This window comes from Erinaceus europaeus, chromosome 15 (genome assembly GCF_950295315.1).
Source record: "Erinaceus europaeus chromosome 15, mEriEur2.1, whole genome shotgun sequence".
Classification (NCBI taxonomy): domain Eukaryota; kingdom Metazoa; phylum Chordata; class Mammalia; order Eulipotyphla; family Erinaceidae; genus Erinaceus; species Erinaceus europaeus.
The window spans coordinates 51,697,289-51,722,498 of NC_080176.1; the positions used below are offsets into that span (position 1 = coordinate 51,697,289).

General features: G+C 52.2%; 1 protein-coding gene across 40 annotated transcripts in view; it reads right to left on the minus strand.

Moving 5' to 3' along the window:
- Window positions 1-232: 232 nt before the first annotated feature.
- The window catches only part of CELF4 (CUGBP Elav-like family member 4), a 343,362-nt gene continuing 318,384 nt past the window's right edge, over window positions 233-25,210 (minus strand). For 4 of the 40 annotated variants that reach the window (XM_060173787.1, XM_060173766.1, XM_060173765.1 and 1 more), the window contains exons 7-15: window positions 24,349-24,496; window positions 21,732-21,881; window positions 19,789-19,899; window positions 19,124-19,189; window positions 17,343-17,426; window positions 12,524-12,607; window positions 7,669-7,747; window positions 7,198-7,369; window positions 2,778-3,602 (exon numbers count right to left, since the gene is read on the minus strand). In XM_060173787.1, the coding sequence (XP_060029770.1) occupies window positions 3,549-3,602; window positions 7,198-7,369; window positions 7,669-7,747; window positions 12,524-12,607; window positions 17,343-17,426; window positions 19,124-19,189; window positions 19,789-19,899; window positions 21,732-21,881; window positions 24,349-24,496 (948 nt within the window). In that variant the 3' untranslated portion in view covers window positions 2,778-3,548. Of the gene's footprint in view, window positions 1,442-2,776; window positions 3,603-7,197; window positions 7,370-7,668; window positions 7,748-12,523; window positions 12,608-17,342; window positions 17,427-19,123; window positions 19,190-19,788; window positions 19,900-21,731; window positions 21,882-24,348; window positions 24,497-25,210 lie in introns of those variants that run through there. The other 36 variants (XM_060173781.1, XM_016190473.2, XM_060173772.1 and 33 more) reach the window with 15 other exon arrangements.

Genomic DNA, 25,210 nt, shown 5'->3' on the forward strand with positions numbered 1-25,210 from the left:
GTGAAGCGGAAGGCGTCCAGGGCTTGCAGAGAGCAGGCGAGTGCACGCAGCTCCGGAGCAAAGCTAGGATAGGGTGGAGGCGGCGGCAGGCCTTCCTGTCCTGGTGGCGGCCTCTACCATGCGGACTGACGGGCAAACGGACAGACAGATGGGCGGCGCAGCAGCTGGCATCCAGGAGCCCGCACGCAGTTCCTGGGCAAGTCCTGCCTGGCCCGTGGGAAAACCGCTTCCGACAGCACTCGCGGGGAGAAGGAATTTGATGCTCAGTCTAAATTCTACAAAAGTACAGTCCTACAACATCTGGGATTTTTAGCACTTACGCTAACTTCTATAGTTTTTTTTTTCCTTTTTTATTTTTATTTTTTTATGTTTTGCTTTCCTCTAATTTTTCTTCTATGATATAGGTATTTTAAACTTTTCCTTTTTTTTTTAATTCTGTACAACTATTATGATTTTAAGAGGGGTAAGAGTTAGAAGCATTTACAGACTGTTCACAATCTTGCCTTGTGAGTCCTTTTATTGTTGTTGTTTCTCCCCTCCTAGTTTTCTCACTCTTCGTGGTTAATGGGTTGTGATGTTTTTGTTGCTTTCCCCAAATATCCACTGATTTGTTCATCCAACAGCTCCATCCAGACAACAGAATACAGAAAACCATAGGAAAGTGTCTTAGACTTGAATGAGGGTAATCAAAGCGCCTCTCAAAGTATCAAAGAACTATTATCTTGATGTTTTAAAAGCATTGAAGCATTCTTTTTTGTTTTTTTTTGTTTTTTTTGTTTTTTTTTTCCTTTTTTTTTAATATATATATATTTTCATAGAATTGCTCTAAGCTGTTCTGAGAACAGCCATGAGGCAGGAAAGAAGGTGATTCTCCCTTCCCTCTATGTGACATAGAGCTACATACACATTTGCAATAAAAAGTTTGGTCCTTTGGTCCCTAAATAGCTAAAGGAATGACAGATAAGATGCTCCTTGGCGGCCTCCCAGCCGCCCCTGGGGACCAGGCCCTACCACACTGCTGGCCCCAGCCTGCCTCAGGCGCCCGAGGGCTGAAAGCCCCGGGATCCGGAGCGGTAAGCAGCGGGTCTCTTCCCAGCTCCCAGCCCTTCAGCCTCCCCAGCTGGTCTTAAGTTGTCTTTTTTGTTGTTGTAAAGTTGCCTTTTATATGTGTGTGATTTTTTTTCTTCTCGTTTTTTTTCATCATCTTCTTTATGTCGTGTAATTTTGTTTGTATTCCCCAAACACGTGCCCTCTGAACTCCATAAACGCTAGACTTTCCTTGAAGAAATGTTACAGTCACAGAGAGTGTCTGGAGTCTTCCTTCAGCTTGCGTGGTACTGGCTGATATGTCAAAGGTGTCATCCAACAATTCTCATTTATAAATACAGAGAGAGAGAGGTTTTTTTTTTTTTTTTTAATGTAGCCCGTTCAGCATCCTGCCCTAAAATGAAGAAAATCAGAGCTGATTAAGTCACGAGAGGCAACGCAAAAGACATCCAAACACCAAAAGGAACCTGCCTTGTGGGGGTGGGGTACTGGGGTTGGGGGGAGTTCTGGGGGGTGGTGGGAGGGAGGGGAGAGACCAGCATGAGAATTAGTCATGATCATGATGCATAAAAAAAAAAATAAAAATAAATCTCTTCTATTACTCGTCTATTCAGAGTAAGAAACCACTGGAAAGCCTAGTGGTGATGGAGGGGGCTGAAGTTTGGTTGAGTGGGAGATGGTTCTTGATTTTGGATTCCTTTAGAATTCTGGATTGAGGGGATGGTTCTAAAGGGAGAATTTGGGACAATGAGGAATGATTAATTCATAATTAAACTCATCTCTGAAGGATCGAGCCCAGATACCAATATGTATACAGAAGCCTAGCAAACCAGAGTCAAAGTCTAACAGTCGTCTCCCCGCCCAAGACCCCCTCCCCACCACCACCAGCCCAGTTCTCCCCGACTTGAGGAAAAGACAGACCCCTGACATGAATTTTGCCGAATCCCTTTCCAGTTACAGCCAACCATTCTCTCCCGGGGTCAGCGACTATTTGCGAGGCTGTGTGTATATATATATATATATCTGGATATCTGTGGAAACAAGATTCACCTGCACATGTGGATAGACAAGGATAGGTGTGTGTGTGTGTATGCTTAGATGCACACGTACACACACACACACGCACCATTTTCTCATACATGCCAGGGAATTGAGAGGACCTTCAGAACTTCAAGGTAGTGGATGGGAGAACCTAAATGCAGTTAGAATTTAATCATCAAACTGAAATTAACTCAGACAGTTCTTGATTTTGTTTTGAATGATTTTTTTTGGGGGGGAGGAGTGTGTTGTCTCACTTCTAAGGGGGAAAAAAATCATGATCTGACTAGAATTAGAGGGGGAATGCTTAATCATTGTGAATCAACAAATGAGACTCATCTCCATTCTAGCAAGCAACTTCAACTTATACATGGGGTGAGCGGTTCACATCGAGTTAGAACTGCAAAGCCCCCGGTTGAGGGACAACATCATGCGTATATCAATCCATGCTGGCAGGTTTTCACACTGTTGGTTCAACAAACAGCAAACCGTACACAGCAGTCTAAACAATTACAACACCAAATAAAATAAGAAGAAAATCAAAAAACACTTGTCAAGGACCCTTTTTCAGTTGTAAACAAAAAGGTGCATTTTGCTTTTATCAGCACTGGCTTTTTTTTTCTTCCCCCAGACCCACCAAAAAGCCCTCCCCAGGACAACCCCACTCCCCACCTCCCCTCCACACATTTAATTTAGCTGAAGTGGCTACAGTACAAACCTTAAAATTGTTACTGGGCTCTCTCTCAGAGGCCTCTGGCTTTGTAGTATAGTTTTTTTTTTTTTGGTTTAGAATTTTTTTTATCATTCTGTTACTATAGAAATTTGTTTGTTTGTTTGTTTTTCCTTTTAAAATAAGATTTAAAATAGCCTAACTGGAAAAAGACCTAGGAAATGTCAATTGAAAAAGGCCCCCAAATTTCTAGAAAAAAATAAAATCACAATATTTTCAAAGTGCAAGAAAATCAACCACGCATAGATATATATATATTTAAGATGTTTTCCTTATTTTTAAGAAAAAAAATAATAGTTTGCACAGGTAAATGACCCCATGTTTAACAATTCAGGAATTCATCTTTGTTTTTACTAAATTTTTCTTTGTCTCTATGTGACATCTAGAGAAGCATTAAAAAAAAAGAAAAAAACAAAACGCTGAACAAGAAAAACCAAACAACAGAAAAGTAAAACCACTGCAAGCACCAAGAACGAAACAAAAATGAGCACAGCAAAAAAGATCGTGGCAGCACAGAAGTCAAGAAAATGCACGTGTGATCATGACTGGCCAATCATCAACTGATACAACATCCAAGAAAAAACGCTCCAATCACAGCACCTCCACGAAACTTGACGGCAATTGTCATGCAACCGATTCTTAGCCTTGTTACATGACGCCATCATGTCACACTGTGAACTTTGAGTTGATTTGAACTTACGGATGGGGGACTGTTTTCTCCACTCTCATGTGATTACGTGAACTTTATTCCTAGCTCAGCGCGAGACTGTGGTGGATTTGACTGGCCCTGGTTGGGTCGTTGGAATTTGATTGAATGACAAAAGAAGAAAAGATTTATATATATATATATATATTTATATATGTAGAGAGAGAGAAAAAGAGAGGGGGACAAGAGTGTGGGTAGGGGAGGGGAGGAAAAGGCAGGGACAGGCAGGGCAGGACAGGTCAGGGGAGTGTGGGAGGGCAGGGAGAGTCAGGTGAAAAAAGGGCAAGGAAGAAGATAAAACAAAATTAAAAGGAAGAAAATATTTATACAGCACCAGACCACAGCATCAATCTAGAAGCTTTGATGAGAGAACAGCACTCAAATCATAATAGAACTGAAAAGAACTAAGGGATGGAGGAAGCCAGCAGACAAGGACGTGGGCACAGCAACATCACACACACACACTCACACACACACACACACACACACACACACACACACACACACACAAGTACATACACACTTTGTTTATGCAGACACATGATACAACTGTGAACAGTAGCAGAACCTCACACAGGGCCACTAAGGACAACCATCATGCGTTGGGGAGAGGGAGGGAGGGATGTGGGCGGTTTGGCAAAAGGGCCAGAAAAAAATAGGACGAGCCCCTCAAAACCACTTTGGCCAGCAAGCAGACCTGGGAGCAGGCTCTGTGCTCTTTATCACCCTCCCTTCTTTTCTCTCACCTCCCCAGCCTTCCGTGCCTTCAGCTGCCTGCAGGGGGAGCCCGTCCAGTGGAAGGCTGGCTGGCTGGCTGGCTCAGGGGTCTGTGGTGTCCCCGTGCTGTGTTGTGCTGTGGTCCAGTCCATGCACAGTCACCCACCAGGAGTGTGTCTTCACTGCATGAGCACCCACTGGCCCCATCTGAGCTGCCTCAACCCTCTTTGTTCAAAGCCCTCAGAAAGTACCAGGTCACACCGGCACCCACAGATGCTGCTTTAGGATGGTATTTTGGCATCATGGACTCCTCCCAATCACCTCACACCCTTTGTTTTAGGAATCTGTGGTCCAACTAAAGCTGCTTCTAAACACACGAAGTCTTTAGGAGTTCCTGTAGCTCTGATCCATTAAAAGTGCCACACGGAAGGCCATGAGGTTCCCGTGCTTGCCCACCCACCCCCCTTACACCCAGATTCCCGCTTCTGCCCAGGACAGGCCATGAAAAAGATCAATCTACTGTATGGGGGAAGACAATGAGCCTGGGTCTCCAGCTCACCTATCAGTGCCCCTCTCCTCCTTCTCCCCCCGCCCCACTTTCTGCCCATCGTGAAAGGCTTCCAGGACACTGTCCTGCCCCTTTTACTGGTGGGGTGCTCAGTGGTGCAGGCCTACATTCCTCTCTCTGCCCAGCCCTGTACTGGGCATTCCTCATTATCCTTGGTCCCCACCCTGGGGTTTGTGGACTCCAAGATATGGAGTCCCAATCCTCCTGGTCACCCTTGGTCCCCAGCTCTGTGCAACTGAGCTGTAGCTGTATGCATCCGTTGTGTCTGCAGGGCGCCCAGTCTGCCAGCCTTTCCCGCAGCAAAGGCCACTCTCAGCTTTGTGGTTTCCTTTGGGGAGTGTGGAGGGGACCCTGGGGTGGAGCAGGGTACTGTGGACAAGCTGCAGAGCAGTGAGAGGTGATTGCTCTATGCCCAGTATGGCCCCTAGCTCTACCTTCACTGGTCTCCTGTCTCTTCCTCTCCTCTCAGCCCATCCACTCTGAGCTCTTTGTTCTCCCAATACCAGCTCTGCTCACATTGACCAGGACCGGCCACATAACCCACTATCCCACCTGACAAGGGCCCACCCCTACCAATACTGCTCCTTGGCCCATGCCCACCTCTCCTCCAGCTGCCCTTCAATGCCTACCATTGTCCTGAGTACTAGGGACTTGAGCTTCCTATCACACAGCCTCTCTCACAAAGATCGGTCCAAGGGCTGTTCTTATAGGTGCGTGAACACACACACACACACACACACACACACAAACACATACAAACACACACACACACACACACACACACACACACACACTCATTTATTCCCTAAAGGGCCTCTCCAGGGTTCTGATGGGCACAGCTAACTACACTCTTTTTTTGGGGGGAGCAGCCTCTGCTTGCAGGGTGGCACCTTCCTGGCCATCCTCTGGCTTAACTTCATAGAGTACAGCCCATCACCAGCCTGGGAGGGAAGCTGACAGCTGGGCTGAGCCAAAGTAAAGGCTGAGTCCTGGAAACAGCTGGACTCTGGCCCTAGACCAGACCACAGCCCAGGCCCATGCACCTGCACCTTCAAAGCCAGACACTGCAAATGACCACCCAGAACCAAAGGCCACAGCTCCGGAGGACTACCCTGCAGTCAGACATGCTGCTCGGTGTGCTCCCCAACCACAGGACCCTGTGCTCACCCTGTCTGAGCCCGATGGTTGCTACTCAGTTTCTATTTGTGTTTGTTGGAGACACTCCCATCTTAGCATAAGAGGAGCCCAAATGGCCAGACAGCAGGGCAACAAAGGGGAGTTAGGACTCCCAAGAGGGAGAGATGCACCAACTCTGGGGAGACTTGGGGCTTAGAGGCCAACCTCCCTCCCTCCTATCCTGCCTAAGCCCAACCTCACCCCCTTCTGGAACTCCACCCCCACACCCAGTTTAGTCCCTTGTATTCTTCCCCAGACCTGCCACACTCCATCTGACTTAAACATTCTGGCCTGAAATATACAACAGCCAGCAGCACAAGCTAGCCCACCCTTTTTTATTATTATTATTACTGGACCGAGGGAAATTGAGAGGGAAGGGGTGATAGAGAAGACAGAGAGACACCCTGCTTCACCACTCGTGAAGATTTCCCCCTGCAGGTGGGGACCAGCGGTTTGAACCTGTGTCCTTGCCCACTGTAATGTGTGCACTAAACCAAGTGCGCCACTGCCTGGCCCCTCATTATTATTTTTTCTTGTAAGCCCTGCGCCCTGTGTCCAAACTGGGTTCCAATTCTGGGGAATGGGAGAGGTAAGAACTCATGGCATAATGGTTATGCAAACAAACTCTCGTGCCTGCCTGAGGCTCTGAATTCCCAAGTTCAAATCCCTGTACCACCATAAGCTAGAGCTAAGCAGTGCTTTGGAAAGAAGGAGAAGGAGAAGGAGAAGGAGAAGGAATAAAGAAAAGAAAATTCTGAGCACTGCTCAGCTCTGGTATATGGTGATGTCCTCTGTGGCCTCATGAAGGCATGTACTGTGCTCTAAAGCTGAGTTATCTCCTAACCCCTGTTTAGTGAGTCTAAATAAAGGTTTGGGAGTCAGGTTCGGGGCCCACTGCCGACTCACTGCGGGCCTCTTGCCACCTACTCGCTCGTGGTCTGGCCATGGACCTGGAGGTGCAGGCCCTGGGTTCGAGCCCTCACTGTCGCCTCTCTAGGTTCTGGGGGTGATGGTGCGGGGTGGGGGTGGCCTCGCCCTTTCCTGCCAGGGAACCACAGCTCTGCGCCGAGCCGAGCCGGGCGCAGCGGGTCCATTGCACAAACGGAGGTGCAGTGCACCGAGGTCGGAGGCGGCGGCGGGTCCGTCCGTGCCCCGCCCTGCGCCCCGGGCCCCGCCCTGCACCCCCGGGCCCCGCCTGGCCCCCCCCCGGGTTACCTGCGCGAGTCCTGGTCTCCCTCGGGAGACGCTCCCGCCGGCGCTCAGTACGGGCGATTGGCGTCTTTGGGCCGCTTCAGCTGCACCTTGAGCCTCTTCATGCCGATCTGGAAGCCGTTCATGGCCTGGATGGCGGTCTGCGCGCTGGCCGGGTTGTCGAAGCTCACGAAGCCTGGCGAGACACGAGGGGCGAGGGCCTGGGTTTCCACGGGCCGCCCCGGCGGGGAGCGGGAGCGGGAAGCGGGAGGGGCGGGGCCGGGCGCGGGGCTCGAGGCTCCTCCCCTCTGGCCCCGCCCCCGGCCCGGCCACGCCCCCGCCAGCCCGCGCGCCCCTCCCGGCGGGGAGCTGCCCCGCACTCGGCCGTGGGCGGCGCTGCTCGCGGGGGCGCGCTCTCCCCGGGAGGCGCCCGCCCCCCACCCGGCCGGCCCCAGCACCGCAGCCCTCTCCGTCGGTGGGAGAGGGCAGACACACCTGCGGGTGGAGGAGTTTATTGGACACTGTCCTCCCTGACAGGAGGGGGCCTGGCAGCGGGAGGGCACAGGGTGCCGGCCTGGGGAGAGAGAGGAGTGCGAGGGGGAGGGAGCGAGGGAGGGGAGGCCCCGCGGAGAAACTGCACCTCCTTTGCTGGCCGCCCCCCCTGGGTCCTCGCCGCCCCTCCGCCCCCCTCCCGGGCCTGACCGAGGCTGCCACCAGCCTGCTTTCTGGTGGACGCGGGTCAGTCCCGACAGACGGGTGGACACCCACCGCCTGGCACCCAGGGCCTGCGGGCACCTCCCTTTCTCTCCCTGTGAGCCAGCGCGAGCCCTGAAGGAGGCGCTGTTTCCCTGCGCTAAGCGCACACCTGCTGAGCAGCCCCCCAAGCCCTGGCCAAGCCACAGACTATGCACTAACAGCAGCGATGAACATCATCAAAAATAAAATAGTAAACCGAATAAAATAAAAAGTTGAGAGCTTTCTCCAGGCTCGGACTACTGCAGAAGAGCTTGCCTCACGCACGTATCGCAGGAATGGCAAGAGACCCACCCAGAGCTCCCAGTCACCTTTTGTAAACAAGCAACCCAGGGTGGGAGGGCCAGATTGCCAAAGCTGGTTTAGAAGTCAGCTTGGCAGGGCGTTAGACAGAAACTCCACTTTACATGGCTATTTCCCAAACTGGCCCGAACAGGGGCTCCTTGAGGAAGGGGCTTCTGTGGTCAGGAGGCTTTAAAACCAGACCCCTTTCTGGGACAGCTGGAAGCACATAACTAAAAACATGCCCTTCCCACCCATCCTCGGGATTATCCAGTAAATAAACCTGCAGAGCTTTGTTTAACCTACAATTCTCTGGAATTTATTTGACTTTTGAGACTTTTTCTCCTGTAAAATGGACTTGGATCCTGCAAAACATATAAAACTCAGCTTGGCTAGGTTCCCAGACTATCCTGCAAAAGTGCCTTGCTCAGAGTGCTTGTTTTCCTATACAAGGACTAGAGCAGGCTGCTTCCCAGGTTAACAGTTCCCTGGTAACTTGGGGCTGCCTGGGGCCCCTCCCTGCCTTTCCCAGTGTGGTGGCTCTTTTCTCTTTTCAACTCAGCCCCAGAATCTGGCTCCATTCATCATTTGACTAGCCTTTCCTCTTTTTCTTGTCCTTTTTCTGGGGGTTGCTTTCCCAGCCACACTGTTAAAGATGGAGAAGAGGGCGTGTGCACATATAAGTGAATGTCCTTAAAGGATGTGTGCACCCAGAGGGGTGTGGGCAGACCTGGTCAGAGCCAGGCCCAGGGTACCTAATCAACACCTCTGTAAACGTACGTGCCAACACAGGCAAGAATGGTTTAGAATTCTTCACAGATAGAAATCTGCATGACTCTCACCCCATCTTGGTCCATCCCCTCCACTCACTTTTACATCTGCTATCAAGTCCTTAGCAGAGCAGAGCAATCTTCAAACATATGAACTGTGCAGGTTTCGCTACTCTACCCCCCTGGGGGTTTTTAAGCAGGGTGGTTAACTAAAACCTCTCCCTGGGGGGCCAGATGGTGGCGCATGTGAACACACATGCTATAATGAGCAAGGAACTGGGTCCAAACCCCTGGTCCCCACCTGCAAGGTGAAAGCTTCATGGTTAGTGAAGTAAGGCTGCAGGTGTCTGTCTCTCCCCTTCCTCTCAATTTCTAGCTGTCTCTATCCAATAAATTAAAAAATAATAATAAAAATAAATAATAAAAAGCCTCTCTCCCTGGTAGGACAGGAGACAAAATGACACATTAAAAAGCTCCTTCCTCTGCTGGAACCTGCCACAGGTGCTAGGTGGCTCTCTTAGCAGGAAATAAATGTGGCTGAACAAGGAGGAGAAAAGAGAAAGAGAACAGGGGGCTAGAACCATATCTTGGGGAGGACCAGCCACCAAGTGGAGAATAAAGAGAAAATGTTCTCGAGGAGGAGCAATTTCAAGTCTCCAGAAAGCTTCAGAGACTCTTGAGCAACTCTGGACTCAAGAGACCTCCCTTCCCTGACTGGTTGTTGAGTAGTTAGCAGCTGGGGCCCGGAGGGAGGGAGCAAGTCCTGCAATAGGTTGGTGGGGGCCTGAGAGATTGGACATGGGATGTCAAGAGTCTCAGGCTTAAAAGTCTTTATGCATGACCATTATGCTGCCTCCCCAGTTTGGCCCCTCCTTCCTGAAGCTAGCACTTCCTGAAGCTCCTCTCCACCCCAACCCCTCACCTCACCTTCACCTTCTGCTGTCACCCCCACAGCACCCCTGTAACTTCTCAAGTCCCTGTTTCACAGAGAGGACATTGAGGCCTAGAAGCCAATGATTTGCCTGTAAATGAGTGCTGTTTTTTTTTTTTTTTTTTCCTCACAGTAAAGATTGGTCTCCAGGAAGGAGAGAGAGACATTGACAGAACACATCTAAGAGGCTTAAGGAGAAGCAGGGCTGGGCCTGATGACAGGACAGGAACCTGCCCTTTTCTAGAAAAACCCTCTCCAGAGAAAGGTGGGGCCTGGAGTACTTAGAGAGCTCCTGGCCAGATTTATTTGGGGGCAGACCCGCCCACCTGCCATGCCAGGCAGTGACAGGTGCACCAAGGAGGTGGTTGAAACAGCCAGTTCTGGGAGTTGGGTGGTAGCGCAGCGGGTTAAGTGCACGTGGCACAAAGCGCAAGGACTGGCCTAAGGATCCCGGTTAGAGCCCCTGGCTCCCCACCTGCAGAGGAGTTGCTTCACAGGCAGTGAAGCAGGTCTGCAGGTGTCTATCTTTCTCTCCCCCATCTCTGTCTTCCCTTCCTCTCTCCATTTCTCTGTCCTATTCAACAATGACGACATCAATAATAACTATAACAATAAAACAAGGGCAACAAAAGGGACTAAATAAAATAAATATTAAAAAAAGAAAGAAAGAAACAGCCAGTCTGGGGTGGGGGTCCTTCATGTTCTGGGCATCAGGCAGGTTTCTTCTACAGAGGAAGCTTCCGTGAAGAGCAGAGGTAACTAACCTCCAGCCTGTGCACATGCAGCTGACTCATCAGGTGGGTTGCGCATCAAATGGGAGTGTCACTCTTTCTTCTCCTCCCTTTCGCTTTGTCTTCCCAAACCCAAAGAGAAGTGAACTTTTGGGGTCTCCCTGTGCTACTGAAATGCCACCAGCTGCCTGAGGAGAAGGGGTACTGACTGCTGGGAGAAACAGACTCTGAACCCAGAAGCCCTTCCTTGGAGGTTCTAGAAAGTTGGTCTCCAAACTGGACCTTTCTAAATACCTGCTTATTGATGCTTCTGCCCACTCAAGCTCTTACCTCCTTCCCCCACTCCCCTTCTTGCCTAAGTGGTGACCTTGCCAATAGAGGCTTCTATCCAGTCCTCTATTTGGATGCCTGTGCTGACATCTGGACCTCAACCTGGAGATACTGAACTGCAGGCAGACTCTGTTTTGATTCAGTGTGTGACTCTCTGGGGGCTGGACTCCTCACTTCATGGGGATACATGTCTGCATGTGGCCCCCAGAAGAAAGGATGGATAAAGGCAGAAGAGATAAGAGGCAGGAGAGAGGCGAAGGAGGAGTGACAAGAGGATTGTGGGATGAGGTGGGCTTCCAGAAAGTCTGAAGTAAAGGAAGACCCAGGATGTCTGGGGAAGCTGGCACTTCAGACAAAACCAAGTAAATCCCTAGTAGAAGCAGAAGTATATCACCACAACTTGCAAGTAACACCTGAGATGTACTTAGATTTGAAATGCATTCGTTGTTTACCTGCAATTCTGATTTAATTGGGTACCTTGTATACCTTAAGCCATGCTCCTAGGTTCTCCCAAACCCCTTCCCCCACCCATCCCTCACCACCACGTGAATTTCCTTGAAGTGTATCTTCATTCTTTGGATACTATCTGGGTCCTCACCTTCTACCAGGGCCTACTACACACCATGTGAAGCATCCTCATGTGAAACGTCCAGCCCTGTCCGATGGTCTCCCCTGGGCCTTCCTGCCCTGACCTTGGCCTCTTCTCATCCCAGCCCCCACACCCTCCCTGGACCACTCTGACCTGCCTGCCTGGGACCCCCCTCCTCTTCCTATGTGTCTCTTCAACCCCACCTGCTTATCTCAGTCCTTGATGTTTATTGCCTCCTAAGTCTCATAGCTGTCGACTGAGTGTGATTTTCAGCTAAGCTCAGACCTCAGCTTCCTCTGACTTAAGAGTGTGGCTCTGGTGGCCTGGGAGTGGGTGGATGGGGGTTCATTGGATGGCAGGAGGGAAGCAAAGGGCAGGGTTGATGGCGGGGGGTGGGTGGGTGGGTGGGGGGAAGTGCAGGATGAAGAGGGAAGCAGAGGGGGCCAAGGGGCAGACTGGGGCAGGGTCTCAGCTGGACAGACCATCCAGCCGGAGGGTCATGCTTGGCTTTAACTCCAAGGTCAGGCTGCTTCTACTGGGAAGATGAGTTTTGTGGGGCTGGGTTTCCTGCCCCCTCATCCCTGTCCATGATGGCCGCTTCCCCTTCCTAGTCTTGGGGAACAGGAAAGCAGGCCTTGTGGTTGGGTGGGAGGGGACTCTCTATCTCTTAGACTAGGAGGAAGGGAAATTGGGGGGGGGGGGGGACAGGGCAAGCCAAGAAGCAAAAAGAACAGTATAAGAGAGAAGAGGGGTGGGAAGGGGCCAGAGGTGAGGTATATAGGGAGCATGGCGGGGATGGTGGTGTGAAGGAGTGGGTTAAAAGCCGTTGGACCCCGGTGAATGGGTGCAAGCACCGCCCTGCCCTGTCCTAGGTGAAGCTAGTTGGTTTGTTATCTTTACCCACCAAAGCATTTACTTTGGTTAGTCGCCCGATCCACAAACACTTTCGAGGAGATGACATTACCGAAAGGGAGGAACATCTGCATCAGCTCAGCGTCCCCAAACTCCTGGGGCAGATGGTAGATGAACAGGTTACAGCCCTCGGGCCCTGCGGTGAGGGGAGGGGTGAAGGGAGGGGTGGGGCGGGGGAGGAGGGATGGCAGGGTGGGGGAAGAGAGAGACAGAGGAGAGGTGAGCGAGTTAGGCAGCGGCAGCAGGGAGGGGTGGGGGCGAGGTTAGGAGGGAGGGTCTCATCCAAGATCCAGGGGTGGCCACAGAAGAGTGGGGGAGGGGGCTGCTGAGCCCCAGGTCTGAGCTCTTGTCCCTGCTCTGCCCTTGGGCAATTCACTGAACCTCCTGGTGCCTCAGTTGCCTTTTCTGCAAAACTGACTCTACTGGGGCGGGGAGGGGGGGTGTCCCAGGGCATGGCTGACAAATACATGAGGATGAAGCCAAGGTCTGGCAGGAGCCTTGGAAGTGAGGTGCTGAGGACTGAGTGTGTGGAGGGGAAGGGAGACCTGGGCATCTTTCCAGACATCATCCCTCCTGCCAGCCAGTGCTCAGTTCCCAGGAGGCTGAGCAAAGGGCCCCAGCTCTGTTCTGGGGGGCTGGTGTCAGCATAGGGTAGTAACCTCAGGCCACTCCTGCTCCCTGGCCTGCAGCCATGCCTCCCCACCTGGCCCCTGGTGGCTTCAGCCCCCCTTCTGCCCTCCAGCCCTCACTGGAAGAGCAGATACCCAGACTGACCCTTCCTCCTCCAGCAGGAGCGTGTGAGGGAACGTCAGGGGTCCTGCTAGCCTCATCCCCTGAAAGGTGGGTGGCTCAGCATGAACTACAGGCACACTGGCACTGTGTGTGCATGTACACTCACTTAGTCTTGATAGCAGCCCCTCTTCACAAAGGAAGGAACTGAGGCCCAGAGAGGGTGAGACCCCTGCCAGAGGTCACACAGCTAAGAGAGGGGTGAAGTCAGAATATAAACACCAGCCAGCACTCTCCTCCCTTCCTCTCCATGCTACACCTCAACACTGTGGAGGCCTTTGGGGTTTCTGAAATGTCTAGACAATTAAAGTTTGGTTTCTCTTTCCTTCCTTCTTTCTTTTTTCCAGAACACTGCTCTGGCTTACGGTGGTGCCGGGGATTGAAGCTGGGACTTTGGAGCTTCAGGCATGAGAGTCTTTTTGCATAACCATTATGGTATCTACCCCTCCCCAAGCTTTTTTTTATAAAGTAACCCAAATGCTTGATTTTATTTATTTATTATTTTTTACCAGAGCACTGCTCAACTCTGGCTTATGGTGTGCTGAGGATTGAACCTGGGACTTTTGGGGCCTCAGGCAGGAAAGTCACTTTGCAGAACACTATGCTCTCTCCAGCCCCAGCTGTGCAAATGGAAGTCTCCCCAAGATGCTCTGTCTGCTTCCTGCCCTCTTAGACAAACAATGCCTCCATGCAATTCCACCTTGTAAAGTATGGCCATTTCAATGGCTGTTTCCAACCCCCAGAGGACACGTAAAGGGACACAGCCTGGAGGTCAGGGGTGTCTGACCCAACATGCTCAGCAGAGGCTGGAGGACATTGAGCATGCGCTTCAAAGTGAAGAGAGCAGGAACCTGAGTGGGTCATCCTGGCTGGTGGCTTTCATGGCCAGAACCAGTGATCAAGGTTCCTTGCCCCTGCCAGAGAACCTACTTCTGGAGAAAGAAAACAACCCACTCCAGAGACTGCCCCTTCTCTTCCTCCTCTCATCACCTCCCACGGGCCCCTCCCCTCCTCCATCTGCCTCCACCTCCTGGAGATTCACAGCAAGGAGCCTTCTGAGCCACAGAGCTTCCTGGGTCCCTGGCCTGTGCCATCTGTCTCCACCTCCAGACACCCCTCCCACACTGCCAGCTGACGGCGCGTTTAGAACCGGCGCAAGCTTGCTCCCCTCACCCACTTGCAGGGAAGTCCCGTTGATGGATCCCCAAATTCTGGTGGCCTTGCCCTAGCTCTGTTCTCTCCAAGCATGCTGTGTGTTCCCCAGGCCCATTCTCTGTGCCTGTAATTGTTCTCAAGTATTTTCCTCAGGACAAAAACCTGTCTGAAAGTCTAACCTACGTAACACCTCCTCCAGACCCCACCTGGACACTCCTACGGCCTGCTGCTCCTGATCAGACTGTGTTCTGAGGCTCTTTCTCCTGCATCTCCTGGGAGATGTTCTTTCTGGCCAGAGGGACCTCTCTCTAGAGGAAGAAGCATTTGCTCTCTCCTGCCCATGCCCCCCACACCCCGCAACAATGTGAGTCTCCCCCTACTCCTCCACCCCTCACTATTTAGTTTCTCTGCTCCTATCCCATGCTGATAGCTGCCTTGAACTTGGGTCCCTTGCTCCAAGTTCCTACTCCATAAGCTGCGGTATGTAAGTGGTGGGACTTTTTAAATTAGTGATTTAATAGTGATTAACAGACTATAAGATAACGGGGCTGCAATTCCACACAGTTCCCAACATCAGAGTTCCTGTCCCATTTCCTCTATTGACAACTTCCCTATTCTGTATTCCTCTCTGGGAGTATGGATCAAACTTCCTTGTGGGGTGCAGAAGGTGGAAGGTATGGGGTTGGACTGCTCTTAAAGCCACAATGAGCTTTTGAGAGCTGGGGTTCCTGGGCTCAGTCCCACCAGTGTGGTGTGTGGCTTGGTCAATCGGGAACGGTTCTCCCAGCCCCAGCCTGCTTCCCTGGCCCCAGCCCCTCAGTGCCCAACCCCTACCTTTGGACCTGGTCTTACCCCGGATACAGACCTATGGCTACACCTCACCCCCAGCCTCCTTCATGAATGACAACCTGCAGACAACATGACCACTATGTCTGGAGGGTCCATGTGGGTCACTCCAACTTTCTGAGAAAAGTTTCAATAACCTTCCAGAGACAGAAGGTGATGCTCTGGCCACAGTGCAGCCCCTTCCAGAGCCACAGGGCTGGGCCCTTCCTGAACTCGCCACAGGACACACAACCCCTGCACACTTGGGCATCTGTTGGTTTTCTGTTAGCTCAGACAACAAGATTCTGGAAGGAGGGCCTTTCCCAGCAAACAGTGTGTCCTGGGATTTTTAGGGGCATCACACTAGGGGATGGGAGCCTGATGGAAAGAGGTCAACTACTCTGTGCCTCATTCTGTAGCTTCAGCTTTGGTCTGGAATTCACTGCCTTCCCTGTCTGTCTCCCCACCCCCAGGATCACTTCATACATAGCAGTGGCTGTGCCTTTGCTTCTGTTCCTCTCTGCCTCAATTTCCCGTCTCGTCTCGATATCCTCATCTTTCAGGATGGCCCCTTCCCAATAGCCCACCCTGCACCCCCCTCCCAGCATGTGAGCTGACCCTCTGTGCCTCACCCCTCTTTGTGACCTGCCCCCAGGCTGGCTTATCTCTGGGGTCTTGAGATGCTGCAGGAGGAGGGTCTGAGTTAAAGGTCAGTGTCAGAGGCTGTGTATGTTGGTTTAAGCAGTGCTGATCTGCAATGATGTGAGTGTGTGAGAGAAAGCAGTGGTTGGGCTTCCAGACCTATGAGCCAGGGTGCCATAGGTGATAAGGATGATGGTGGTTCAGCCTGACGCCATTTCAGGAGCCTGTGGATACGTATCTGTGGGACACCCCTGAGATTCTTGGACCCTAGTTCTTAGGACACTGATTTGGCTCATGTGGTGCTGGGAGGTTCAGTCTGGGGGAAGAGGGCAGGGCATGGCAGGCTCCAAGGTCACAGCCCAGCAAGGGGACCCTCTGATGTAGGCAGGGCCGATGGAGTACCCAGGGTCCACTCTGTGACTCCAGAGTATGAGCTATGCACGCCACCATGCATGCCCACCCTTCCTGCAGGTGTCTTCTCAGGGCACAGAGTCTCAGATTTGAGATCTGTCCAAAGCCTAGGGAGTGAGTTCCCTGTGTGTGAGTTTGGAGGTGTGCATGTCAAGTGGGGACCTCGTGCACTGTGAGAAATTCACAGGTAACTTGAGGACTCATAAGACAGATCTGAACCACTTGCTCTTAGTCCCCTCTAGGGGGTGTTCACAGATTAGAACAGCAAGGCAGAGATGGTGGGAGATGAGCTGGGGTCAGACCACAGAGCTGGCTTCACTGGGCTGGCAACCATTTAGGCTCTGGGGCCTGTGTGTTGAGTCTGGACAAAAGGAGTCGGGCTCAGCAGCCACATTCTGTGGCTCCTGGATGGTCTGCTCTATGTGGGCCACTGGGAGACCACGCAGGCTACTGGGTCGGGTGTTGCACGGGGAAGACAAGGTCTAGAGGTGGTCCCAGTCCCTCAAACTGAGCCCTCTGCATGCAGACCCATGGAATCCCCAAAGGTGGGGCTCTGGGCTCTGGAGTGGGAGGAGATGAGGGTCTTTCCTGGGTTCCAGCCTCCCCTGGCCTGCTCTGTTCACACCAGGGCCTCTGCTTTTCAGAAACCATCTTTACCACTAGGCCTGCACTAGGGTGCTCCTGTCCCCCAACTGGATATGGAGACCTTCCCCAGGAGTTCGAGTGGCCTTTCATGGTTTCTTTCTCCTGACCTTGGTGAGCTGGTCTCCCTGGTTCTCCCCAAAGCCCCAGCCATGAGTGTCCCTTCTTCTCCACTGACCAAATCCTAGCCATCTGGAAAGGGGGGGCACCTCTTCCAGAACCCTAGAGAGGTGCACCTCTAGGCCTGGCTGCCACAGGCCATGGTTCACAAGCCTGCAGTCCCTCCCTGCCATCCACATAGCACAGCTACACACACACTGTCCCCTTTCCCACAGAGGACTCCAAACAAAAGGGTGAGGTGAGCAGGGGGCAGGGAGGAGGCTGGGGGCCCCAGCTCGCAGACTCACCTTCTCTCTGTTGCTGGGGTATCATTGGAGGTGGCTGAGGAAAGGCCTGGCTGATCTGCCCGTAGGCAGCAGGGTAGGCAGCTGCTGGAGGGCCAAAGAGAAGAGGCAAGAGCGAGAGACGGTGATAGTAACACGGAAAGACATGGGGCGAGAGGCAGGAAGAAAGAGAGACATTTCAGTATTGAGCAGTGACAGCAGACCAGCAACTAGTGCATAGAAGCTCAGCTACTCAAAAGAAAAGCCAGCTTTTAGCTTTCAGTAGTAAGGTAAGGGGAGCAGCTCAGTGAAGAGTAGAAACAGGGGTGGGGGGGCAGGCGGTGGTGCACCTGGTTAAGCACACATGCTACAGTGTGCAAGGACACAGGTTCAAGCCCCTGGTCCCCACCTGCAGGGGAAAAGCTTCACAAGTGGTGAAGCAGAGCTGCAGGTGTCTCCCTGTCTCTGTTTCTCTTTCTCCCCCTTCCCTCTCAATTTCTCTGTCTCTATCCAGTAATAAAAAATATATATTAAGGAAAGAGTAGAAACAGTGTGTGTGTGTGTGTGTGTGTGTGTGTGTGTGTGTGTGTATGTGTGTGTGTACCAAACTGACAACACACATGCATGGTCTGTCCACAATGATGGATAATAAAAACATTTGAATATCCTGGACATGGTCGTTCTTATCATGTGGGACCCTCTCTGAGCACCAGCTGAACCTAGTTTCACCCTGCCACCCTCTGCCCCACACCTCTGCTCCTCTCAAGTGACACTGGTATGGGAGGTGGGGCATGTCAGATTCTGGGACCCTGCTAGGGCTGGCCTCCAAGGGCAGAAGACTCAGCTGGATATAAATGAGAAGGGCCCTTGATGGGACAGCCCTGCCTCACCACCCCTAGCTGCCTAGACTGACCTGACTCCCAGAGGGTCTGGATCTGAATGGAGAACTCAGAAGGGGCAGGATGGGAAGCAGCAGGTGAGACAGCTACTCAGGAGTCCCTGAGGTGAGACGCCAACTTCCCCTGGTCCACCAAGGTGCTAGGTCATGCCCTCACCCTCAGGGGAGATGCTGTCACCTCCTGTGTGCAGTGAGGAGGGTCCCTGACCAGCTGTGGACTCTGGCTGTGTGTGTGAGACACTGGCATGGTGGCCACCAATTCTGGGGGTGGTGGTGGTGTTGAGAGCTTCATACTGAGTGGCTCCATGCCCTCTGGCCCAGCGACACAGGGCCATCTGCTCACCTCAGGGCCACCCCTTCTAGACTTCCATTTTTTCTACTGTGCCTGCTTGCTCCCCCCCACACTTATTCCCATCATTCTTGCCCAAGCCCCTCTACTCTGCTCTTGTTGCCTGTGGTAGACTGGAGGAGGGGGTATAGAAAAGGATCCTCCCTTCCATCCTGCCTCTCTCCACAGGTCCTGGGGGCCAGTTTGTAAACTGTGCTGGGTGGGGGCGGCACCCCAAGTCTGACTTCACTCCCAGTGTTTCTGTGTGGTTTGGCACTCTGGATGGATCATCGAGGAAGGGATCTGGCCTCAACAGCACAGCCAGGCCAATGCTTCAGCCTGACTCAACTGCCTACCACCTCTGCCAGGAGACTTGCTGTACTGTGTCACCACTAGGGGGCAGCCTAGATGAAGTGGTCTCTACCCACGTGGCCCTCCCTCCTCCCTCCTTCCACAGAAGCTCCCATCTCCCCCCTCCACAGTTCTCCCATCTCCCCGCTCCACAGGGCCCAGCCTGGGGAGGGAGAGGGCATGGGTGCCCAGGTGTGGAGAGAGTTGAGGGCACGCGCAGATACTAACGACCTGCATACTGCTGCACTCCAGCGTAGGCCTGCTGCAGGGGGTCCGCGGCGGTGGGGCTCTGTGCTGCAGAGGAGCCAAGGGGGGTAGAGGTCAGCCGTGCCCACCTGAACCTGCCCTCCCCCCGCCGTGCCCACGGGCAGGGCACCGTGGCTGCATGCATGGCCCTTCCCAGCCACTGCGTGTACGTGTGGCCTGGGGCAAGGACTTTGAGTGCTTGGATCTTACTGGGGTCCCTCCTTCTCCAGCTAAGGGCACAGAGGCCTGTGGGTAGGTGACTGCCCTCCCCACACCCCTAGCTCAGCCCCAGGCTGGGAGATGCAGGCAGCAATTGGTCAGTTGGCAGGGGAGGGGTCACAGAAGGAGACTGGAGGTAGTTGGGAGGGTGGTTTCCTCCTCAATAACTCTCAGCAAAAAAGTTGGGAGGGAGTAGATCCAAGCTGGGGGAAATAAAAGGGGAAGAACTCATCTTATCACCAGTTTTTCTGGGCCACCTACAACCTGTTCAAAGAGAGGACTCCCCTCCCCCACCCCACCCTCCTGCCTTGCACGAGGCTTTTGCACAAAGCACAGGGGTCTTCTTCTAGGCTATGCCTCAGATGCTCAAGGAGTGCTGGCCACACTTAGGGGTCTACCCCAAGGGCTGGGAGATGAGTCGTGCTCACAGAGATTGAAAAGACCCAAGACCAAGTTCACTCCTGATGCCTCTGCTGTGTCTGCAGGCAGTGATGGTTCCCCCGGCACAGTGCCCGCTCCTAGCAAGTGCTCGGCGAATACTGCAACGTGAGGGGTGGAAAGCCAGTGGTTCCTTAGCACCAGGGAAAGCCACCCCCTCAGGAGCATCATGTGGCAGTAAAGGCTACACTGTGTGCTTCTGACACGATTCCCCCTAAGCAAGGGGGGAAGAGTCGAGATGCTACCTGAGGCTGGGAAGTGGAGAGAAGTGAGGCTGAGACCCCCTTCTTCACTTCTTTGCTTAATGACCTCATTAGTAACTGCCAGAGAGCCAACATTTTGAAGGATCTCGCTCATTACAGCGGCTCCAAACCCCACATTTAAAGATGGCAAATTAATTTTTTTAATGTACTACTTTTCTCCTTCCCTTCCCTCTACCCCTCCCTCCTGCTCTGGCAGGGAATTGTTTATGGGATGTGGCAGATTGTTACAAATGGGGGGTGGGGTGGGGAGGGGAGAGGAGCAGCTCCAAACTCCATGAGGGAAATAGTTCACAGATGCTGGCGGGGGTAGGGAAGGAACCAGTTTGTCAGAATCCAGAGATCCAGATGGGCTTGTGGGCAGGGAGCAGGGAGGAGGGCTGGAATCACCCAGATGTGCTGGGGACTGTATCTCCCAGCCCACCAGCCTGGTGGGGAGGAGCCCAGGAACCTGAGATTATTGGAGTCTCTCCCACCTCCAGATTGCCCTGCTCCTCCCCTGTCTCTCCTGCCAGCCTGGAGTCTGCTTTAAAAGAAATTCTGCATCTTCCAATGCTTTGCTGTTTCCCTGTCTCGGGTCCACTGGCTTCTCCTCTATGCACTGAAGGTGCGGGGACTGCGGAGCAAGGGCTGGGGCAGGAGCAAGGGCAACCCTTCTGTTCAAAGTCAGGAAATGCTCCTTTGTTGCCCCTCCAGTACTGTGACCTCCCACCCTGCAGCTAGCAGAACCTGTCTATTTTTCTATTAAAGTCATATCTAAGCCTCCTCCTCAGGGAAACTCTGTTGGTATCTACAGCCAATGAAGCTGTTCCTTGGGGTCCTTTAGTGTATATTTAATGTATATTCTGTTGTGCCTTATGGTCTCAGGAATGTATATTGTGTTCAGGATTGGGCTTTGACTTCTGGGGGAGAGGGCCATACCCCATGGCTCTCACCCTGCATAGACTGAGCACTTAGCAGTACTTATGGGGACTCTCAATCTTGTCATCTGTCCTCCAGGGAGGAAGAGAGCACTACTCACAGCTCTACTACGTTGCCCCCGTTGTGAGTCTCTACCAGAGATTTGTTGGGGTCCAGTGTCTTGCTCTAATGTCAGTCCATCCTCAAGACCAGGGAGAGGAACTCCCACATGCCAACTGAACACTGTCACCATAGAAGACACGGAAGTTTGAGAGGATCAACTCTCAACAGGCCTCTCTGTGTGCACCATGAAAAACTTGGGGGCTGTCCAGGGCACTGACTGGGGGTTATATACACTGAATGACTTCACGTATGGACTGGCCAGAAAGCCAATCTACACGTTTCCACAGCCTTTCTCCAATAGTCTCTTCCTCCTTAGCATTCATCTGATTGCTCTTTTGGCTTTTAAGCTAAAGGACCTCTTACTTATGTAGGTCAAATTCACACTCAGTTAATTTACAGTTTCCAGCCTCTCTACCCAAGTGAGTTACGGGAAAGAGGGTTCTTTCTCACCCATGAGAATTTAGTGTCCTTTATTCCACCAGGAGGCCCCTGAAGGAGGGGTGGAGAGTCACTTGCTTTATCACATTTGGGGTTCCACCAAGGAGCGCACAGGGGACAGGAACCACACATTCCATTAAGCAAGCAAGGGCAGGGACGGAATGCATGTGGGCTGTGCTGTGTGGGGACAGAGGGCTGTCAGACAAGCTTACCTGGGTAGGGGTGGATGCCATTGGCAAACACAGCTTCCGCAGCAGGTTGTCCATTGGCCTGTGGGGGGAGGCCGGTGAAGCCATTCACTCCAATGGGAGATGGGATGCTAGGCACGGCTGGTGCAGTTATGCCCGGAGGGGTGCTGCCACCTGGATTTCAGAGGGAGGGAGGGACAGAGGAGAGGAGGCAAGAAGAACAAAGTTAAGGGGTGCCCAAGCATGATGCTCCACTCTGCTGCTTCCAAGGATCTGGGGACAGACCTGAAACCCACACATCAAGTTGATCTAGTATGTCTGGGATACTATTAGTATGGAGTAATTCTCAGCTCCCAGTTATACTCATTCTTCATGGTGGAGTCCAAATCCCGCCTACCCAGGAGGACATCCTTGACCAGTGACCACTCAGACTTGCATCTATAGCATATAGACCATTTTCTCCAATGGTTAGACTTGCTGGCTCTGTTCTCTTATCTGTATCACTGAATGGCTGACATGACTCCTCACTAAGGAGTTTCTTTACTTGGGTGGAGAAAATCTTAAGTCTGGCATTGCCTTTCATGGAGAGATACAGCCTTTTTCAGATTTCAGACCCAGGGGGTCAGGCGGTGGGACACCTGGTTAAGTGCACATGTTACAGCACACAGGAACTTTGGTTCATGTCCCTGGTCCTCACCTGCACAGGGAAAGCTTCATGAGTGCTGAAGCAGGGCTGCAGGTGTCTCTCTGTCTTTCTCCCTGTCTCCCTCTTTCCTTTCAATTTCTCTGTTTCTATCCAATAATAAATAAGTAAAAATAAATTAATAATAATAATAAAAGATTTCAAATTCGTTAAGAAATTAATCTCAATTGCTTCTTCCGCTTAAGGTAATGGTGGTGATTATTGTGAAGGGGGTTAAGCTAGGGCCAGATGACAAGTCCTACCCTTGGCCAGATGGGTGGGACTCAAGCTGTAGATGGCACAATGGGGGCCCAGAAGTTAGGAGCAAGACCTTTTGGTAGGTAAGGACCTCAGGCTGGACTTGGCTCAGGAGTGTCCTTCAATCAGAGGTCAGAATCTTGGCACAGAGCTTAAGTGAGACCTAGACACAACCTCCTGCAGCTTTTTCTGAAAGAAGAACAGTTCCTAGACGTCAAGAAGGTTGCTTTTATGGTCTGGAAGCAGAATGCCCAGGAAGCTTGACCAATCCTTGGGAATAAACAAGAATTTTCCAGCTTTACTACTTTTGACATTTGGAGCTCAGATATTCCTTTGTTGTGGGGAACTGTCCTGTGTATGGCACATATTTAATGGTAGCTAGGATCTACTAGAGCCAAGGGACAACCCCCTTGTTGTGACAATTAAAACCATCTCTGGACATGTCCAGATGGTGAGTGTGTGCTGGGGGGAAGGTTAAGAGGGGAAGGGGTACCACTGCCCCTGGTTGAGAATCACTGAATTGAAAAATAGCCAAGATGTAATTAAAAACATGTTTTATGAGCAGGACTACTTCCAAACCCCTCATCCTTCTATAACTCTCACTGTTACAATCTGTGTTTATGTTGGAATCAGTGACTCAGAGTTGGGTTGAAGCAAAATGGAAAGAAGGGGGCTCCTCTGTGCTGGATCCAGGGACCAAACAAGGCCTCAGAATGAACAGGGCTTCCCCCCCCTCTTGGAGAGTGGGGCCCACTGTCCCGGGAAGTCCAGGCTGTTGTTTCCATGAAATCCAAGTGGGTTGACCCCCAACTCTCCCTTCAATAGGCAGGTTCCCCTGACCTATTGAACTAGTGAAGGATGGCTTCTCTGGAATGAGGGCTACCTTTCTTCACATGCCTCTCCTCTCTCCTTAAAACAAAGGCCATGATTTACTGTACATTGTGTTTGGCCTAACTTGAAAGATGTTCTTGCTCAATTACCCCCTTCCCCTTCCTCTGAAATGCCTGTACTTTACCCTGAGGTGCCTGCAATTTACCCTGGGGAAATATGCATTGTGAAGATCAAACCCTGTATGGTAATTCTTCATTTGTGATCAAATAGTTTATAGGTCAACATGCGGCTAGGCATTGTGTTGCTCTGTGCTTAATACCTGGGCAAGGGGTATATGTACCTGCTTTCTCTCTCAATAAACGAATTGCCCTCCGAGGCTTTTCCCAGGGCTGACTGAGTGCTTGTCTCCCTGCACACTTTGCCCTCCACACGCTGAGCTGCCCCAGGACCCAGGGGGGCCGCTTTTGACCTCAGTTCTTCCAACAGCCGGGGAGACTGGCAGACCAAGAGCGAACCTACACCCCCTTTCCCCCCCTCCCCCCAGTCAGATTCCAAACGAGATGCTTTCGTGCTGGTTTCTTTCTGGGTAGCTATAATAGAGGCCAAGGTGAACTGCTTCCTGATGTCACTACAGCTCAAGTGACATTCTCATCACCTTGGAGTCCTTTCATAAAGTGCCTGAGGCCTGTGTCCTGTCTCCCCTTTGTCTCCAAAACTAGGGCATGTTTGAGACAAAAATGCCTGGGGGCAAGAACTGCTGGGGCCTAGAGAGACCCTGAGCTCTGGCCACAGGATGGCCCATTTGCTAGCCAAAATGGGTCCAGTTGCCCTCCTGCCTGGCCAGGCCCTGTGCTCCTGTCTTCTGCTTACCTGAGGTTGGGGTCATGGGTGCGGCTGCCAGGCCGTTCATGTTCAGGGCCGCCATCTGCTGCATCTGGGCGGCGGCAAAGGCAGCCATGGGGTTCAGGTAGCCTCCCTGCGCGACGGACGCCATCAGTGCCGCTTGCTGCTGCATCAGCTGGGGCAAAAGGGGTGGAAAAAATATCATGCGCTTCCAAGGGGGTAGCCCTCCCCACTGGGGGCTCAGCTCCTGGAGAGAGGCCAGACCTCCAGGCCCTGAACCCCGGGGAACTCAGGCACAACTCCCCACCCGCACCCCACTGGGAGCTCAGAGGCCTGGACCTTTCCTGCCCTAGTCCCTCATGGCTATTAGAGAAGTTGCTAAGAGAGAGCTGAATTCAACAGGAATGGTCTTTGGAGCAACTAAAGATGTCGTAGAAAGGTGGGGACACAGAACGTTAATGGTGGGTGTGGTGTGGATCTATACCCTGCCATCCTACAGCCTTGGAACCCACTGTCATCACAGAGAAAAAAAAAATAAAGTTATTGTAGAGGGTGTGGAAGGGCCTGTGTGTGCTGTCAGCCCTGTGAAGGACCTGCCAATCTTGGGAAAAACACCCAAAGCTCTTGAGATGTGTTGGACGAGTGTGTGCTTAACTTATGACGAATCCCTGATCCAAACGGCCTTGACTTGGAGGGTTCTTGGTAGCAGTGACAGGAGAACTGTAAGTAAAACTTGCAGCACCCGGCACTCTCAGGGAGGTGAGGGAGACTTCGGGAAGCTGATGGAAGTGGCCAAAGCTGGCTGGCGCTGAATGAGTGAGGTGAACTTGCAGTTTCAGAGCCAGCACCCTGGCTAATTTCAGTGCTGCCTATGTTGAGGTCCTGGGTT